This window comes from Pangasianodon hypophthalmus, chromosome 1, assembly GCF_027358585.1.
Source record: "Pangasianodon hypophthalmus isolate fPanHyp1 chromosome 1, fPanHyp1.pri, whole genome shotgun sequence".
In the NCBI taxonomy this organism is placed as follows: Eukaryota; Metazoa; Chordata; class Actinopteri; order Siluriformes; family Pangasiidae; genus Pangasianodon; species Pangasianodon hypophthalmus.
Genome location: NC_069710.1, coordinates 9,151,289 through 9,171,600, shown reverse-complemented (window position 1 = coordinate 9,171,600; position 20,312 = coordinate 9,151,289). Strand labels below are relative to the sequence as shown.

At 42.3% G+C, this 20,312-nt stretch overlaps 1 protein-coding gene across 4 annotated transcripts; it reads right to left on the bottom strand.

Annotated features, from left to right (window-relative positions):
• Positions 1–215: 215 nt before the first annotated feature.
• tgif1 (TGFB-induced factor homeobox 1) lies at positions 216–5,296 on the bottom strand. Of its 4 annotated transcripts, none has more exons than XM_026913479.3 (3): positions 4,948–5,296; positions 3,155–3,384; positions 216–1,824 (listed from the first exon to the last, which is right to left on the bottom strand). In XM_026913479.3, the coding sequence occupies exons 1-3, from the start codon at positions 4,961–4,963 to the stop codon at positions 1,330–1,332; spliced, it is 741 nt and encodes a 246-aa protein (XP_026769280.3). In that variant the 5' UTR covers positions 4,964–5,296; the 3' UTR covers positions 216–1,329. The 4 variants fall into 4 exon arrangements, with proteins under 4 accessions (XP_026769280.3, XP_034162163.2, XP_034162150.2 ...); XM_034306272.2 differs by lacking the exon at positions 4,948–5,296 and adding an exon at positions 4,733–4,911; XM_034306259.2 differs by lacking the exon at positions 4,948–5,296 and adding an exon at positions 4,543–4,708.
• Between the last annotated feature and the right edge of the window lie 15,016 nt (positions 5,297–20,312).

The following is a 20,312-nucleotide window of genomic DNA, read 5'->3' as shown; positions in this document are numbered from 1 at the left end:
GGGCCAGCCAGTAGAAGGATCTTATAAAACAACGATCTTATAAAACCTCCTCCAGGTAGTATTCATCCATAGCCTCAACTTTTAACTTAATTTGTAGCATTGTGTTAGCTGAGCACATACCCACTTCATTTGGAGTAATTCAGAGTATAACAAACCTTATTGAATACCAGTGTTTGCACATTTTTTTCCAACTCCAGCAAGGTAGAGTACCAAGATCATTTTGTAGAAAACAAAACTTTATTTAAACATGTGACCCCTATTTGCCACAACCATTGCACAATATAAAAGAGGACTCACATCTGTTAGGCACCATGTCACATGACTACGATGCATGAACACAAAGGTCCCAAAACCATCTGGAATTAATTCTGTCTTCCTCTGTTTTGGTGATGTAAAAACATTTTCCTTCTATCTGTGGATAGTGATGTCTTAACACAATAAAAAATAAAGGCACATTCCATACACGTAAATTATGTAGTGTTCATTCCTCAAGCTCACTAGGGTGTAAGATGTGTGGAGAGGGTACGGGTTGGGGCTTTTGGGGACAGCGTGAAGCAGGCAGTCTTTTAGGTGTATGTGTGTGTTTATGTTGGGAGGAGGGGCACATTCACTGGCCGTTTTTACACTGAGTGTTCTGAGAGAATCCCAGAATAAAGTTGTGCTACATCTGAATATGCCTCAAAAGAAAATGAAAATGAACAAACTAAACACATCATTCCAAAAAGAAGTTTTTTCTTTACACTATGAAACAAAATAAAAAAACTTAAGTACATGTATGTATGTATGACCTGGAACAGTAGTGATTACAGTACAATACAGAAACAGGGAGGAAGAAAGATGACCTGCCATATTGTGCAAAAATATTAGGCAGAATAAACTGCACAACTGTTCTCAAAAATGAGGCAGAGTGGGGGGGAAAAAAAAAAAAATCACAGAACCAAACCTCTGCAAAACTGCAATGGAAAAATGGAACTGAGAAGATGCAAGTCTCTCTTCTCAAAATGTACAAAATCTTTGTCTATGCATTTTTGGTCACCTGTGTGCAAAAAAGAAAGATATACATATATTTATATACACAAATGAAATACAAAAAGATGTGGACTGCCAAGGCACCTTAAAATGTGTACTGTACTAACAAATCCGCACCAATTGGATTTACATTTAGCAAAAATAGAAATGATTAGGACTTTACAATTCATCAACACGTTACATCCCCAACAAAGTCACATCCCTAATCTCCCTGCAAAGTACACTTAAAAGGGGTTAGGGGCCAGGAATGAAAGTTTATGAAACATATCAATGCTCCACCTATCCATCCATTTCCAGTATTTAAGCGAGCACTCGTTTAGCTTGCAGCTCCATCTCGGCAGCTCTCTTCAATGCCACGTCCACAAGCAGCTGGAAGCCGCTGAAGTCCTGTGCTGTGAGGTCAGGGGGTGTAGGTGGTGGTGTGTTGAATTCTGTGCCCAGTCCTGTGCCTGATGGGCAGCTGAAGACTGCCAACTCCGTGGTCCCTTCGATCTTTGTGCTTGCAGCTGTGATGGTGGTGTGGCAAATGACAGAGGGACGGGCCAGAGTGGGTGAAGGTGGCATTGTGGGTGATGCTGTTTTTCTCGGGTAACTGGTGGAGATAGTCATGCTGTCTGGGCAGGCAGGTGAGCAAGACTCATAGCTGTCATTTTTGGGTGAGTGTGAGCTGTCACTCATGCCCTCGGGCCCCTTGCTGGCACGGCGTGAAATGGTAAATTGGTTTGGGTCTTTACCATCCTTCCGTAGCATCTCTGGCAAGAGCCTTCGACGAGCATTAATGAACCAGTTACAGACCTGAGACAGAGCACAGCATGTTAGATTATGTAGATGAAGGTTTTCAGTCACTTAAGGTTTATGGTCTAACAGGATATACAAAATGTGCTAAGACTGGTGAGACTTAAAAAGAATGACATGAAAATTCAGTATTCCAAATATTTTTATAAGATTTCCAACTTCAGTTTTAGGTTCCTTCCAGTAAAAAGGTTCACTAGTGTTACATGTAGAAAACATGTTGGCAGACTGTTTTTACATGCAAACATACTGATTTAGAAAGCATTTTGTTTTTGACTTTTAAAATGGTGACGTTCTTTGTTGGGGCTGACATCCTGTTTTTTTTGTTTTTTTTTTTATAAAGCGGGTAGCTCAGCACAGTTCAATGTGTGAGACTGATGTTGAAGATAGAGGTTCAAGCAAATGCGAATGTGACTCTTCAAACACCCACAAATTGGACTTATGCACATGTCTCCCCTGAAAGCATGATTGTTAACTTGAGGCAGTAACAAAGTATTACCAAATTCTCAGCGACACAGTTTTCAGATAGAGGTTCTATGTTAATACAAGTTTGTATTCAGGTGAAAGTGAGCTACAACAATCTGACCTGACCTGTACAAGTATTACTTTTATAACACTAATAAGGTGGCACTTGAAATCAAGGAAACAGCACAAAACTAATCCTGTATATTAACAAGAATAATTTTCTGTTTCCTTATAGTTTAAGTGTTTATAGACAATCTTAATCAACAGTTATTAAAGTACAAACTTTACCCTCTATCTGTCTGAAAAAAAGAAAAAAAAAGAAAAAAAAAAACATATGAGCATGCATCCATGGCTCATCATGCTTTCAGTGGAGAAGCCATCCACTGTTAATGTGTGTGCTGTCTCTATTGTTTTGCAGACAGCTGTCTGAGTGTGGGGGAATTCCTAAATACTGGTCTTCTCTCTCTGTCTCACTGAGGTGGATGTGGAGGTGGTTATGCCACTGATCCTTTCAAACCCCCACCCCCTCCCCACACAAACATGAGCTAAGTAAAAACAGACTGCTGTCAGCTGATTGCCAGTCTGTGAAGCATGAACAGATTACTGATCAACGACACTGAAACTGCTGTAATTCCCCTTCATACTGAACACGCTCTAGTCCTGTTCTATTTTAAGGTTATTCTTAAATGAAACTTGGCAATCATGTCAAAGGAGGAAAACATATGACCGTTCATTAAAATGAAATGTTTAGACTAAACTTTACTGGAGATTATTATTTTGTGCAAGACTGTCTGCTACACACAGCTTGACAAAGATTGTTATTTTGTGTAGACTTGCTGCTACACTCTGCTTAGAAAAATTTATTTACCTGAAGTGTGGAAAGATGAGTCTGTTTTGATAGCAGTGCTTTTTCCTGTTCTGAAGGGTAGGCATTATATCGGTGTTCGTAAAGCCAATCTCTGAGAATCTGTACAGATTCTTTAGGCAGGTTGCCTCTCCTTTTTCTTTTGGCTGCAGATCCGCGACTCGAAGACAGATCCAGAGGGACATCAGTGTTATCCTCATCTTCTGTCTCACTGCCAGAAGTGACCAGCATACCTACACACCACAAAGAAACAAGTTCCACCAATTAAGTTTGTGCAAAATTATTGACATTCAACAGAAATGGAAAATTCTGGCCAGCTTGCTATGCGGCGCAAGTTTCAAAGAGCTTGCAAAGAGTTAACATGTGAGCTGCTGCTTGACGAATCTGCATAGGTGAAAGAAAAACTGTATATTTTTGTGCAGTGTGATGAATTAAGCAAGTAGTAACTATGTTGATTCAGTGTGTGGTGTGGTATGCGTTAGAAAGACAAAAGACTACCAGCCATCGTCCCCTCCCCCAATCCTAGTACAAACTCCCTCCAACTCCAAAATCACCATGACACACACACACTCAAGGTCTATATATCTGAATGTTTACGTGCATGTACAGCTGATCTGCCACATGTATGCTGTATCCGATCATGTGGAAAAGGACAGGCAAAGTTACAACGACTGTTATTAAACAATGTCAACAAAAACTTGTGTAGGAATAGCACACTAAAGATATGCTAAATACATACTGGCCAAGTTATTAACACATAATACTGTCTGACAGTGATGTTCTAGTATTAGGGTTACAGGTCTCATAAAAATTCAAATTTCACACAAAGCGAAAATATATATAAGTGCATGCACAAAGTGATTATGTTGGTCTCGGGAAAAAAATGCTATCTGCAAAATGACGGGACCAGCAAATCTATATAACTGAAGACAAGAAACATTATACCACATACTATAAGTAAGTAAAATCATTTTTCCTGGTCTTTGACGCGTTTATGGGAAAATGGCTCTGCTGACTTGGAAGTGAGACTCTGTAGAAGGGGGAGGGAGGACCTGTTGCAAATCTCGGTTGAACAAAAGAATGCAGCTTCTCACACTCTTAAGTTTTTCCCCCCACCTTTTTGCGGCGGGAATACTTTAAAACTGTTCTACTAGTGTAGCTTGACATGTTTTCGTTGAATCTCGTACAAATACTACGTTAAAAAACCGAGAAGACGAAATGTCTTTATTGTGTATGAGTAACACGAGGTCGGAGACGCGAAAGCGTAGCCTGAGGAAACCAAACTAAACTCAACAAAGGATCTCGGGAATTAATGCCACGCTGTTCCACATGTTCGCAAAAAAATTAATAATAGTAATAATAATAATAATAATAATACGAATCACGCTTACAGTTTTCATCAAACAATTACAAACCGTAGCTCTTCCGCTATACGCATTGCTTTTGAACTTTTGCCCAAATCCCTGAGAAAAAAAACTAAAGAGGAAACTATGTAAGTAGTGCGACTCGGAGAATGTCCTCAAAACTTAATAGGTCGACGCACAAAAGTATATTTGTGCAATGGTGGTTGTTAAATATTACATGCGCGCGAGTCAAACGAGGGAAGCGGATCGTTTTGACAGGGAACCAGCACATGGTGAGAGAAAACGGAGCTGTTTTGTCTGAAACGGAAACAATAGCGAACACGAGGCGCCGGGAAAAAAAGCCAATCGAACAACTTTGATTATGAATCTGTGTTCTGTACGGATACTGATAGGTTAGGCTAGAGCTCAGTTTTGATGAAAAACACTACATACCCTTTTTAGTCTTCATATCCGTAAAAAAAAAAATTGCCTATTCACGTCCTGTCGTGGCGTGCTGTCGAGTTTATTCCTAAAGTGGTGGTTTTTCCTTGCTAAATCCTCAAAGGTGTGGACTCCGTAATGCCATAGGTCGGTTCTCGGTCAAATAAGCGTTGTAATTCACTTGTGAGAGAGCTGACACCTTGTCATGAACCTGAGACAATGTGCTCCTCTGCTCTTGCCCGTGTGTGTGTTTGATCATGAAGCTGGGTGACAGCTATCTTTGACAGCTGCGTGACTCAGCCGTCCAAAGGTCCGCCCACAGAGCGGAGGGAAATCTTTCATCAGCGCGGAAAATCGGGCAAGAAAGAAACAGGCGAGGAATGAAAATCTTGTAAACTGTAACTGACGATTGTTTTTGTGATAATTAAATTGTTAAAGGTTTTGCCTTCTACGGCAGTGATGGTGTTTTTTTTTTCCTGTTGCGACAGGGAGCTGGAGCAACGGCAAAATGAGTTAGCATTCTGTATAGATAGAATTAAGACAAATTCCAGGAAAATTTTATGTATATTAATGGACTACCCCCCTCCCAACCAAGTGGTCTGCAGCAACCCAAGTCAATAATAAATTAAAGCATTGCTTCTGGGTTGCTAAAAAAAATCTTTTCGTTCCTATTATATGAAGGTAAAACAAGCCAGCGAATGAGTGCCATTTGAGAGACAACTTGTGCTTGTGACAGCGCTGAAAGTCTGTTCTGCTTCACAGCCCACTCTGTGAGGACCCATGTTCTTCCTGCTACAACGCAAAAACACGCCAAAAGACCGGTCTACAATTTCCCCTCAATAAACACGGCAAATGAGCCAATGGACGCATGAATCTGGAATGACTGACAGTTGTTGCACGTGTTTCTAACTAGCCTCCTGGAAGCCTCGCCCCCTTCTCCCATAGTAGATTATAATCTCATCTTGAATTGATTTTCTCGCTTGAAGGATGCGGCGCCTTCACTTCTGTCCCAGTACAAGGACGATGTTGTGAATTGATTAATTTGAAATAAAATCTATCAAAGTGTTGGACTTAGCTAACCTACGGCACTTATATCATCAGCTTACTATATTTATTAGGTATGCCGCTGAAAATTTTGACTGAAAAGAACTTTCAAATAGGCCTGTAAGGAAGTATTACATCTAACGCTTTGCAAAAAAATTTAAATGGTAATTCTAATTAAACAGTGACTAAAACGCTGTTTCTTTCCTTTGTGCTCCTGCCCCAGTCAACGCTCATACACGTTTGAGCAGAGCTAGGGCACAGATACTCAAAAAACTAAGTGGGCCTCACGGAGAAAAAATTTATATACGTCTGTGTAGTATACTAGGATACTAACATACATGCAGCTATAAACAAGCTTACATGCTTTGTGATTGTTTTATTTAAGTATAAATCAGCTGCATCAAAATATTGCATATTGCACTAAATTTATTTAGTGATTAATAAAATACATGTTAAACTGTGTAGTTTATTATGTAAGGAATGCAAAGGGTCAAGGGTCAAGGGTCCATCCTCTCTATTGCAATCTACAACAGGGAAGAAAGAAATACATGTGAAGAAAGAAATACATGTGATGCTATTAAGAGTGTCCTGACAAAACTGACATCTATGCTGGACCATGAGTCCCACCCCCTGCGGGACGTCCTGTCAGCTCTGGAGAGCAGCTTCAGTGACAGACTGCTGTAAAGGAGAGATTTCGTCGGTCTTTCCTTCCTGCTGCTGTAAGACTTTATAATGAACACTGCTGATTTATTTATTTATAAAATCTCAGTGCAGTATTTACACTCACATTTATGTGCAATATCAGTGTGCAATATTTTAATGTGCAATACCGTCACACTACTGGCAAGCTACACTGTTCTCAACCAACCTGTACTTATGTGTATATACCCCTCTCCTTTTTTTGTTTCGTGTTAGGATTTTTGCTTTTAGCACTATTTAAGCCATTTATGTACAGAATAGTTTTTAATCTACCTTGTTCTTGTGTGCATACTCTTTCTGTACTGTACCCCTGCTGTTCTTGTGTGCATACTCTTTCTGTACTGTACCCCTGCTGTTGCTAAATGCAATTTCCCCACTGCGGGACAAATAAAGGAATATCTTACTCTTACTCTTACTCTGATATAAAGACTTTTTCATGAATATACAGTATGAAGTACAGATAGTTTTATACAGACATCATTATCATTTTAGTATCAGTTAGATGCACATGCACACACGCACACACACAAACACACACAGACACACAATTGCAAACACTTTAAAATGTAATTCCTCAAGATTTCACTAATGTGGTATACAATTACTGTGATAATTACATATTTGCCCCCTTCTACTGCATCCATTAATGGACACATCATGTCCATCAAGAAACACAGGTCAGTTTTCAATTCAATTCAATTCAATTTTATTTGTATAGCGCTTTTAACAATGGACATTGTCACAAAGCAGCTTTACAGAAATAAATGGATTCACAAAAATATATTGTAAATATTTAAATTTATCACTGTGAATTTATCCCTAATGAGCAAGCCAGTGGCGACGGTGGCAAGGAAAAACTCCCCGAGATGATATGAGGAAGAAACCTTGAGAGGAACCAGGCTCAAAAGGGAACCCATCCTCATCTGGGTGCAACGGATAGTGCAATTATAAATAAATCCCTTCTATTGTGTACTATATGGACAAATAGTGCAATTGTGCAACCAATAAATTCATCACAGTATTTGCAAGAGGTCCGGCTGGTTAAAATCTATCCACTGTCCACTGATGGAGTCCTGAGTACGAAGCTGCTCGTGGCAACTGCAGCCCCAAAGCCACTACAGCAATCGCAGTCCCAAGCCATTACAGTACAGCTCCCCATATGTGATCCCCAAGCCATCTCCACAGCCCCCAGGTGGCACCATCCCCAGCAATCCAAACAGTTCTTCAGGCAGTCCATATGGGGCCACCCCCAGCAGCAGCGAGCGAACTCAACCGATGAGAACTCCAACCAGAAGTAGGGCATCAGGATGGGTCAGGCAGCGAGGAGGAGCAGAAGGGGTCAGGATCACTGGCATCACTGGCATCTCAGAAGTAGCATGTGTAGCTCGACAGAGAGTGAGGGAGAGAGAGAGATGGAGAGAAAGGAAGAGATTGTTAGGTGAGCTTTTGTCCTCTAATGGTTAAGCACGATGTACTTTGCATGCAGAGTGCAAGCAGGGACTCCGGCAAGACTAGCTATGACAGCATAACTGAAAGGGAGAGCCAGAAGCTAACACAGACATGAGGGCACCCTGGGACATAAGGCAGCCAGCCACTCCACCGTCGACAAACCTGAGTGAACGTGTGAGAGTGGGGGGGCGACAGCATCCAAACATCCCATTTCACCACAACACTCTATGCCTGTGAAACCCTCCAGACCTGCCCCTGTACCTAAGAAAACTATTCACAAAAGGCTTGACTAAACAAATATGTTTTCAGCCTAGACTTAAACACTGAGACTGTGTCTGAGCCCCGACCACTAAGTGGAAGGCTGTTCCATAACTGTGGGGCTTTGTATGAGAAAGCTCTACCCCCAGCTGTAGCCCGCATTATTCGAGGTACCAACAAATAGCCTGCATCTTTTGATCTGAGTAGGCGTGACGGATCATAAAAGACCAAAAGTTCGCTCAGGTACTGTGGCGCGAGACCATTTAGTGCTTTATAGGTCAATAGTAGTATTTTATAATCAATACGAAATTTGATTGGGAGCCAATGCAGTGTGGATAAGATAGGGGTGATGTGGTCATATCTTCTGGTTCTAGTAAGGACTCTCGCTGCTGCATTCTGGACTAACTGGAGCTTGTTTATGCATCTACTGGAACATCCAGACAGTAAGGCATTACAATAATCCAACCTAGAGGTAACAAAAGCATGAACTAATTTTTCTGCATCGTGTAGTGACAATATATTTCTTATTTTAGCAATATTTCTGAGATGAAAGAAAGCAATCCTAGTTATATTATCTACATGAGCTTCAAAAGAAAGACTAGAGTCGATAATCACACCAAGGTCTTTTACTGCTGCACATGATGAAACAGAAAGGTCATCCAGAGTTATTATGTAATCAGAAAGCTTACTTCTAGCTGCATGTGGTCCTAGTACAAGTACTTCTGTCTTGTCAGAATTAAGTAAGAGAAAGTTAATAAGCATCCAGTTTCTAATGTCTTTTACACATTCCTCAACTTTATTAAGCTGGTGTCTGTCATCTGGCTTTGCTGAAACATACAACTGTGTGTCATCAGCGTAACAGTGGAAGCTAATACCATGCTTACGAATAATTTTGCCCAGAGGTAGCATATATAAAGAAAAGAGCAGTGGGCCTAAAACAGAGCCTTGCGGAACACCAAACTTTACCTTAGCATGAGAAGAGAAGTCACCATTTACGTTTACAAACTGATAACGATCAGTCAAATAAGACCTGAGCCAGGAAAGGGCTGTTCCCTTAATGCCTACTACATTTTCTAGTCTATTGAGGAGAATAGCATGATCAATGGTATCAAAAGCTGCACTAAGGTCAAGCAGCACCAGCAAGGAGACACAACCCTGATCAGAGGCCAGTAGTAAGTCATTTACAACTTTTACCAGTGCTGTCTCTGTGCTATGATGAGGCCTAAATCCTGACTGATACATTTCATGAATGTTATTCCTATGTAAGTATGAGCATAGCTGCTGTGCTACAACCTTTTCAAGGACCTTGGAAATAAAGGGGAGGTTTGATATTGGCCTGTAGTTGGACAGTTGACAGGGATTGAGGTCAGGTTTTTTAATCAGGGGCTTGATAACTGCTAATTTAAAAGATTTAGGTACATAGCCAATGCTAAGGGAAGAATTGATTATCTTTAAAAGAGGTTTGATTGTTTCAGGAATTATCTGTTTGAGGAAACAAGTAGGTAAAGGATCTAGGTTGATGATTTTGATGATGAAATTAGTGAAATTAGTTCAGTCTCTTCAAGGGGACTAAAGCATTGTAGTTGTTTATCTAATATTATCATATTATCATCTACAGGGTTAGTTATAGAACTGTCCGGTTTTAAATTAATAGTCTGAATTTCTAGCCTGATATTTTCAATTTTACCATTGAAAAAATTCATGAAGTCATCGCTGCTATATAATGATTGTGTGCGTGTTTCTATTGTGGTCTTATTCCTAGTTAATTTTGCTACAGTATTAAATAAGAATCTAGGATTATTTCTGTTATCTTCAATTAGGGTGGAGAGATACATTGATCTAGCAGCACTAAGAGCTTTCTTATAGCTCAATAGGCTCTCCTTCCATGCTATTTGAAATACTACCAAGTTAGTTTGACGCCATTTACGTTCTAGTTTTCGAGTGGTCTGTTTTAAAGTTCGTGTGTGATCGCTATACCAGGGTGCTAGCTTTTTCTCCCTAATTATTTTTCTTTTAAGTGGAGCTACCTTATCTAGTGAGTTGCAGAACGTTGATTCTAAACATTCAGTTGCCTGGTCAAGTTCTTCGGGATCAGACGGTGATCCAATCATGGTTGATAAATCTGGGAGATTACTGATAAAACTCTGTGCAGTTGTTGACGTGAACGTACGTTTGACACGGTGACGTGGCAAGGTGCATATACTATGATTAATACACATTTTAAATGAGATGAGGTAATGATCTGAGATAGCTTCAGACTGTGGACATGAGACTATATTTTCTATATTTAATCCGAATGTTAGTATTAAATCAAGAGTGTGACCACCACTATGGGTGGGTCCTATTACATTCTGATTAACCCCTACAGAATCTAGAATGGACACAACTGCTGTTCTCAGAGGGTCATCTGGATTATCAAAATGAATATTAAAGTCTCCAACAATTAATGCCTTGTCTAAAGAAACAACCAGGTTAGAGATGAAATCCGCAAATTCACACAGGAATTCAGAATATGGCCCTGGGGGTCTGTAAATAATAATTACTGGAATCACCTGGGTAGACTTATTTTTAGTGGCTACGTATGTTATGTTAGAATAAAGAACTTCAAATGCGTTGAATTTATGACTAGGTTTTTGTGTGACGGCTAGATTATCATTATAAATGACTGCGACGCCTCCTCCTTTGCCAGTTAGACGGGGCTGATGTATGTAACTGTACCCGGGAGGACTAGCTTCATTTAATGCTACAAACTCGTTTGGTTTAATCCACGTTTCTGTTAAACACAGTACATCAAACTCCTGATCAGTAATGGTTTCATTAACAATAAGCGCTTTAGACGTAAGAGATCTAATATTCAACAGTCCTAGCTTCAGATCAACGGTGCTGGCTATGCATTCGGTATGGTTTAATTTTATGTTAATTAGATTACTAAAACAAACTGTCTGAGTATGTCTATAATTTTGTTTAGCTCGGGGAACAGACACAGTCTCAATACGGTGGAACCTAAGTGACGACTCAGTGCAGCTAGCAGACGGTCGGTTTAGCCTGCTTGTCTGCTCCCTGGCCTTGGCCCTGGATTGTCACCGATTAACTAGGCCTGTTCTGAGACTATGTGCTATGCTGCAAGAAATGAGAGCAGCACCTTCCCGAGTGGGATGGACACCGTCCCGCCCTAACAGGCCAGCCTTGCCCTCAAAGTTAGTCCAATTATCTATAAAGCCCACATTGTTTTCGGAGCACCACCTGGACATCCAGCAGTTCAGCGACCATAACCTGCTGTAAGCTACATCGCCATGCCGCATTGGGATGGGGCCAGAGCATACTACAGCATCGGACATCGCCTTCGCTAATTTACACACCTCTACCAAGTTAATCTTAGTAACCTCAGACTGATGAAGGCGTATATCATTAGCTCCTACATGAATAACTATCTTTGAGAACCTGTGCTTGCCTAAGACCCTAAGATTACCTGCTATGTCCGGCGCCCTGGCTCCCGGTATACACCTAACTAAAGCTGCTGGTGCCCCTAAAGGCCTAGCTAATTTCACGTGCCTTAAGATAGAGTCACCTATGACCAGAGCTCTTTCAGGTTTCTCAGCGGGTGCTTCACTGAGGAGAGCAAACCTGTTGGACACGTGAAGCGGAGAGGAGTGGTGCTCCTGTGGGCGAGCCTTAGCGTTAGCTTTGGCTTTGCGATTATGCCGCCGAGTCGTCACCCATTCGCCCCGCTGTGAGGGCTCTAATGCCGGAGTTGGGGGATTACTAACTCCGCCTAAGGCATCCAGACTTTCCCCTACAGAAACTACGCTGCTCTCACTCTCACTAACCCTCTCTAGAGACTGGATGCGCACCTCTAATGCAGCAATCTTCTCCGTCAGAGAGCTAACTAACATGCATTTATCACAAATAAAGTTAATACTAACGACGGAGGAAGAGTGACTAAACATCCTGCACTCAACACACTGAACAAGCTGAATGTTAGACATGTTGTTTAACGCACCTTAGTCGAAGATTTGTTGATATTATTGTAGACGGCGTGGATCCGGTGTGAATGGCCTCCGCTCGCTGTCTTGACAAAATACAAAAGCGCACTTCGAGAGAAAAAAAAAAAAAAAAATGAAAATACGGTAGAAGAGAACGTGAAAAATACAACAGATGAAAAACATTTTAAAAGTTTTACTGTCTAAGATCTGCTCAGTGGTGTTCCTGAAAAGAGATGTGTTTCCTGAAGTTATCAATCACCTTCCAATCTGGATGTAAAGCCAGTCGTAGAAATCAGGTGATACAAAGGGAGTTGATTATTTATGTACTGTGAGGAGGAAAACACATATGCACGATGAGCACATTTATAATCACCCTATAATGCAATAGATATAATCCAAATGAAACTCCTATTATGTACTACTAAATACAGTGTGTAAGAATATAGATAAAATTCGTAATTTAGACAACTATGATAATAACTCGACTTTTTACATTGACTTCTTTTTTACAGTTGATTTTTTTTTTTAAGGTGCCTTGCCCTTCTGGGCCACAGTAGTGTTAACAGTATAAAGTGCCTTTTTCATCGCGATTGGTGAATCTCACGCAGCCTTTGATGTATTTTGTAAAACAGAGATCTACTACCACTATATGTTGATAAAAGAAACAAAAGAAACAAAACCCCACCAAGAGTAATGCAGTTCATCTAACAGTACAAGATTCAATAATCATAGTGACACAGTAGGCTAATACAGTTAAAATATGTGATGGTTGTGCCTGAACTCTCTCTGTCAGTAAAGGGGTTTCTTGTGCTTGGCCAGGAGATGGCTAGAATGATGGAATGAAGACTCAGTAGCAGCTTTAGCTCTCTCAGTGGGTTTTGTGAAATGTGATTGCTGGGTGTTTAAAACCAGTTTTAACTCTTGAATTCTTTTCTCGTATTTCACTGGTGGGTGGGAATGAATCCTTGAATTTCAGATGGTAAGGGATGTGATGGCGGTGCAAATTACTCCTTTTCAACAACGCCAAAAGCCTGGTGACATATCAAGCAGATAGTCTTTTTTTAACCACTGTAAAAGCAAATTTATTTTCCCATTAGGCATGAAAATTATATATTTTCGCCTTCTTTCATTTCTCTGCCATAGTTTTCTGAACAGAGGTCTCTAATTGATAGTACACAGGGAAGTTATCAATGAAGTTAACGTTAGCTAGCTACATAGTGTAACAGCAGGTTGATGTGACGCAGCCGGAAACAGTTGTCTGCAAAGGTAACCTTATTTTGCAACTGAATTGGCCAGAATTTATGTTTTTCTTGGGCCACTTCCCCCCATAAAGTTGTACACCACCAATTACATATGCAGCGGTATTTCAATCTAGACAACCAGTGGATATTTAACCACTGCATGTTTTTAAAAATGTGTTGCGATCATGGAAATGTATTAGAAGACCATTTTTTAAAGAATCGTATCGTATCTATCTATCTTATGCTAGTGATCTTGAACAGGTGCTCAGTTTTATCTCTCAAACAACATGCCATAACCATGGAGATGTCTCGGTCCCTCAAACTGGCTGGCAACGAAAATTTTGCCCATTCAGGTTTTTCTACCCATTCAGGATCACTATAGTGTCCACAACGGTATAGTTACAGTTTTCTCAGTAGCCTTCTCAAGTGACAGACAGTAATATGGACTTTTGGGGTGGAATTTCATGTTTTTGGGGACACATGTTCCCACTGCTGTGATTGGTCACTCTCAACCAATTCCCTTACTTCCAACAGATCTTGATCTCATCCAATGTAAAATTCCCAAAATCAGACTTTTGCCATGTGGTTTAATATACACTGATCAGCCATAACATTAAAACCACCTTCGTAATATTGTGTAGGTCCCCCTTGTGCCACCAAAACAACTCTGACCTGTTGAGGCATGGACTCCACAAGACCACTGAAGGTGTGCTGTGGTATCTGGCACCAAGATGATTCTTTAAGTCCTGTAAGTTGGGAGGTAGGGCCTCCATGGACCGGACTTGTTTGTCCAGTTGATCCAACAGATGCATGATTGGCTTGAGTTCTGGGGAATTTGGAGGCCAAGTCAACACCTTGAACTCTGTGTCATGTTCCTCAAACCTTTCCTGAACAATATTTGCAGTGTGGCAGGGCTGAAAGAGGCCACTGCCATTAGGGAATACCGTTGCCATGAAGGAGTGTACTTGGTCTGCAGCGATGTTTAGGTAGGTGGTACATGTCAACCACCTGTCATCCACATGAGTGCCAGGACCCAGGGTTTCCCAGCAGAACATCATCCAGAGAAACACACCACCTCCTCCAGGTTGCCTTCTTCCCATAGTGCATCCTGGTGTATCCATAGTGCATCCTTGAATGGTTAAAATGTCAGATACCAAAGAGTGATCCGTGCGTTGACATCCTCCATGTGGTGGAGCCATTGAAGTGTGATCGGAACAGAGGGTAAAGGGGCACTCCAGAAGGTACTACCAGGGGGTTAGGACCGCACAGTTGATGGCCCACATTTTCTCTATCATGCTGTAATTACTCTCTCTTACCAAGAGCTTGTGGCTGATGTACAGCATGGGCGCACCTTCCCCTCCAAAACCTGGGACCAAATGGCCCCCAGCCCTCTGTCAGATTTGGCAGTCTGCAGAACAAAAGGGAGAGAAAAGACAGGAGAATGCAATAGCAGGCCCCTACACAAAATCCCTTTTATATGGCAAAACGCCCGTCCACATGACTCCATCCACTGGAACAGATCTGGCACTCCCTTTTCAGTGAGGTCAGTCAGAGGACTGGTGACATCCAAAAAATTAGGCACAAACCTACAATAGTAGCCAGCCAGCCCCAGGAAATGTCTCACCCCCTCTTGGTCTTGGATCTCAGGCAGGCCGCAATTGCTGCTGTCTTATCAATTTGGGGATGCACCTGCCCATGGCCCAAGTGGAAGCCCTGATACCATACCTCCACCTGTCCGGTTACGCACTTCTTTGGATTTGCTGTGTCAGGACAGCTCTCAGATCTTGTAAATGCCACTGCCAGTCATTACTGTAAATGATGATGTCATTTAAATAAGCAGCTGCATATGCATTGTGTAGTCAGAGTATTCTATCCATGAGACTTTGAAACATCACTGGGGCTCCAAACAAACCAAACAGAAGGGAATTGGTATAACAAATTGGTGTAACCCAAACAGAGTGGAAAAGGCCATTTTTTTCTCGGGATATTGCAGTCAAGGAAATCTGCCAGTACCCCTTGTTTAAATCCAGTACTGAACAAAAGCAAGCCGCACCTAACCAATCGAGCAGTTCATCAATGTGTGGCATGGGGTATGCATCCAAATTTAGACATTGTGTCGACTTTTCTAAAGTCCACACAAAAACTGTCCGACCCGTCACCTTGGGCACCAAGATCACCAGGCTGCATCATTGTGAATAAACTTACAAATCGTAGAGCTTTCTCTTACAAAGCCCCACAGTTATGGAACAGCCTTCCACTTAGTGGTCGGGGCTCAGACACAGTCTCAGTGTTTAAGTCTAGGCTGAAAACATATTTGTTTAGTCAAGCCTTTTGTGAATAGTTTTTTCTTAGGTACAGGGGCAGGTCTGGAGGGTTCACAGGCATAGAATGTTGTGGTGAACTGGGATGTTTGGATGCTGTCGCCCCCCCACTCTCGCGCATTCACTCAGGTTTGTCGATGGTGGAGTGGCTGGCTGCCTTATTTCCCAGGGTGCCCTCATGTCTGTGTTAGCTTCTGGCTCTCCTTTTTAGTTATGCTGTCATAGCTAGTTTTGCCGGAGTCCCTGCTTGTACTCTGCATGCAAAGTACATTGTCCTTAACCATTAGAGGACAAAAGCTTACCTAACGATCTCTCCCTCTCTCTCCATCTCTCTCTCTATCTCCCTCTCTCTCTCTCTGTCGAGCTACACATGCTACTTCTGAGATGCCAGTGATCCTGTCCCCTTCTGCTCTCTGGACCCATCCTGGTTGGAGATCTCATCGGTTGAGTTCGCTCGCTGCTGCTGGGGGTGGCCCCATATGGATGGCCTGAAGAACCATTTGGATTGCTGGGGATGGTGCCACCTGGGGGCTGTGGAGATGGCTTGGGGATCTCATATGGGGAGCTGTACTGTGATGGCTTGCTGTGGTGGCTTTGGGGCTGCTGTTGCCACGAGCACCTTCGTACTCAGGACTCCATCAGTGGACAGTGGATAGATTTTATCCAACCGGACTTCTTGCGAAAACTGTGATGAATTTACTGGTTGCACATTTTCACTATTTGTCCATATAGTACACAGTAATATAAAGGTTTTGTTTATAATTGCACTATCCTTTGCACCCAGATGAGGATGGGTTCCTTTTTGAGTCTGGTTCCTCTCAAGGTTTCTTCCTCATATTGTCTCAGGGAGTTTTTCCTTGCCACTGTTGCCTCTGGCTTGCTCATTAGGGATAAATTCACATATTTACAATATATTTTTTGAATCCATTTATTTCTGTAAAGCTGCTTTGTGAAAATGTCCATTGTAAAAAGTGCTATACAAATAAATAAAGTTGAACTGAATTGAATATTTTTAAGCGTTGGATTAAACCATATGACCAGTCCATCCTTTTGTGGATGGTAAACACTGGGGTAAATCGATTAATCTCTAATAAATCATACAGATCACAAAGGGTGTGTGACAAAGATATGGCCCTGGTCAGTCAGGAACTCTTTTATTATCCTTACTCAGGAGATAACACGGCAGAGTGCCTCTGCAACACTGTGTGCTGAGATGTTGCGAAGAGTCACGGCTTCGGGATATCGCGTTGCATAGTTCACTAGAACTAACACAAAGTGATGCCCTGATGCGGCCTGTTCTAATGGCCCAATGTGTTCCATGCCAATCCTTTCGAAGGGGACCTCAATCAATGGTAGTGGACACAATGGCATTTTTGGGGTGGCTGGCAGATTCACCAGTTGACATTCGCATCATGCCACACACCACCTGCGAACATTGCTGCAAATCTCAGCCAATAGAAATGGGCCATGAGATGCTTTAGTATTTTATCCTGCCCCAAATTCCCAGCCATGGGATTATAATGAGCCACATAGAACAGGAGTTCCCAACGGCTCTTTGGGACCAACAATTGAGATTGACAATTGAGTCATCTCCTTGGTTTGACTGTCCTGCATCACTCAATATATCCTATCCTTAATAACTGAAACTGGGTGGGTTAGTGCTGGATTTGTTGACCATCAATTACTTTCATTTGGTCGAAGTGTATCGTCGCACAACTGCTCCCAGGGGAAATCCCAGAGGGGAATCTCCATCAAGGGTGGAGCCCTCCCTACCCTCCGTGTCACCCTGACCCAGAGCTGACATCGACAGCCCCTGCACCACCTCCCCAGCTAACACTGTACATTCCACACCATGCCTCGCTACTGCAGGACCAATCCACAAATATTTCTCTTACTAACGCCTGAAACTCTGGCCAATTTGTCCCAAGAATTAATGAATGGGTGAGGTGAGGACTAACCGCCGCCTCCAATTTATTCTTTTACCCCCAGAATTTAATAATGACTCGCACCAGTGAATACTCGTGAACATCCCCGTGCACACGCCTCAGCTTCACCAATCGAGCAATTCCCAATGCCCCGCAATGAAACAGGCTTTAATGGATGTTGGTCTGATTACACCCTGAATCCACCAAGGCCTGATGGGTACTCCTTTGTATACTCACTGATACGTCGTATGTTCCTGCTTGATCGGGGGAGGCCTGTGGCATGTCAGGGATCCAGATCAGTGTTCCTGCTTCCATGAGGGAATGCCGATCCTGGAAATGCCTGGCTTCCCCGCTGCGCCAGCAAACCACCCCAGGCTTTGTCCTGGTCCTGGTGGGCATGGTAGGTTTTACCTGTCTGGAGAGAGAGGGAGCTAGGGGAGACATCAGAGAAGGGCGGGGGAGGAAATGTGGGGAGGGACTAATTCTTGGGACAAATTGGTCAGTGTTTCAGGCATTAGTAAGAGCAATGTTTGTGGATGGGTCCTGTGGTAGCATAGCATGGTGTGGAATGTGCATTGTGTTAGCTGGGGATGCAGTGTGGGGGCCGCCGAAATCAGCGCCGTGTCAGGGTGAGGCAGATGGTGGCGAGGGCTCCGCCCCTACACAGCTGGTTTCGGGGGCCCCGGCACCTCGGTTCTGGGGAGCTGGGACCAGGGGAGGTGTATGGAGAGGAGAGAGAGAGAGAGAGAAAGAGATAGAGACAAAAGGGAGAGACGCCTGGACCAGGGACCACCACCATGTGATCCTCCACCATCTGAAAGGCTTCATCCAGGGATGTGGGCTGGTGGCACTGGACCCACTCCACCACTCCTGTCTGGAGTCAACAATGAATTGCTCCAGTACCACCAGCTTGATGATCTGTTCCGTGTACCACCATCCTTCCTCCACCATCCTCCACCATCAACCACCGGCGACAGGAGTCCTTTAGCTTTTGCGCATAGGTGAAGTGGCAGCAAACCTTGGGGAGCTGCAGCAACCAGAAGTGTCGGTGGTGCTCCTCTGGTGTCCGGCCAACCAGCTGCAGGACCGACATCTTGATATTGAGATACTCCAGCTACATCCATGATGGCAGCTGCTAGGCAGAAAGCTGGCCTTCCCCTGATACCAAGGGGAGGATTGAGCAGCACACTCTAAAAGCTCCAAGAAGGCCCCAAGATTGATTGTGGATGAGGAAGGACATCTTGGTGAGTATCAGGGGTGGAACAGTGGCAGGGGACACAGCTGGAGATGTGGTGGGCTGCAGCAGCTGCTGCATAAGAGCTTTGAAGTTCTGCTGCTGCTCGTTGCATAGGTCAAGAAGCTCAAAGCTCTTGATATTGGGTTTGGTGGAGGCTGGCGAAGGACTGTATGATCTCATCAAGTGGGGAGGCTTCCATGGTGGAATCTGAGTCTTCCTAAATCCCAGGTTTTGCCACCACTGTAGAACCCCGGTGTGTAAGGGTGCAGAGGAAGACTCAGGAGACAGAGCTCTGGGCTCGCATTTATTTGCATCATGATTTTCAGTGCACCTTCAACAACTCAATCAAAAAAACAAACCAACTGAAGAGGAACCATCACTAGCTCACGGCTTTCGCCCTGTTCAAGTTCACGAGTTCAAGTTCATCAATCAGAAACAAGTGAGAATCATCACGCTGTTCGACCTGCCTCCTCTCCATCCGCAGCTGACACTCAGCCATGCCTCCTCTGCCACAGTAACCTTTATTTACAAAGCACTTTTTGAAACCAAAGGTTATAGTGGTTCACAACAAAAAGAGTAAAATAGGATAAACTAAATATAAAATATATAATAAAATAGAATAAGTAAAAGTAAAAAAAAAAGTATTTAAAATATACCATTAAAAGGTGGCCAGAAAAAGCAATGGTATAACAGATGAGTTTTAAGATGCTTTATAACAGGCACACATGTTAATTCTTACTAATTGGATCACATTCAACAGAATTTCATTGATTTATTTATTTTTTTTTCAAATTTACATTTTAGATTATAAGTTATTGACGTCTAACGGATGTTTTACTTTTGCAACAAAATTTTTTTATGAATTTTGATTGTAAACTTCAACAAGCGCATAGTTATTAAATTACAATCAATTATTCTTGGTATTTAGTCTCCCACAAACACTAGACAGGACGAGACCATGATTATCACCTTCTATAAGACCGTCACCTTCTATAAAAACAAACAAATATGACCAAATAAAATATACTACATATCCTACACACATACCTGGAAACTTTATTCTATTATTTTAGTAAAAAAGCACACAAAAGTTCAACCCATTGCCGCTCAGGTTGTGACCGTTCCTAGATTTTTTCTCTTTCTTTTTGTTAAAGGGGAAGTTCACCTTTTTTTTCCACATTAGAGCAGTTCTAAATATTTATTCACTGATTTCTAGTCAC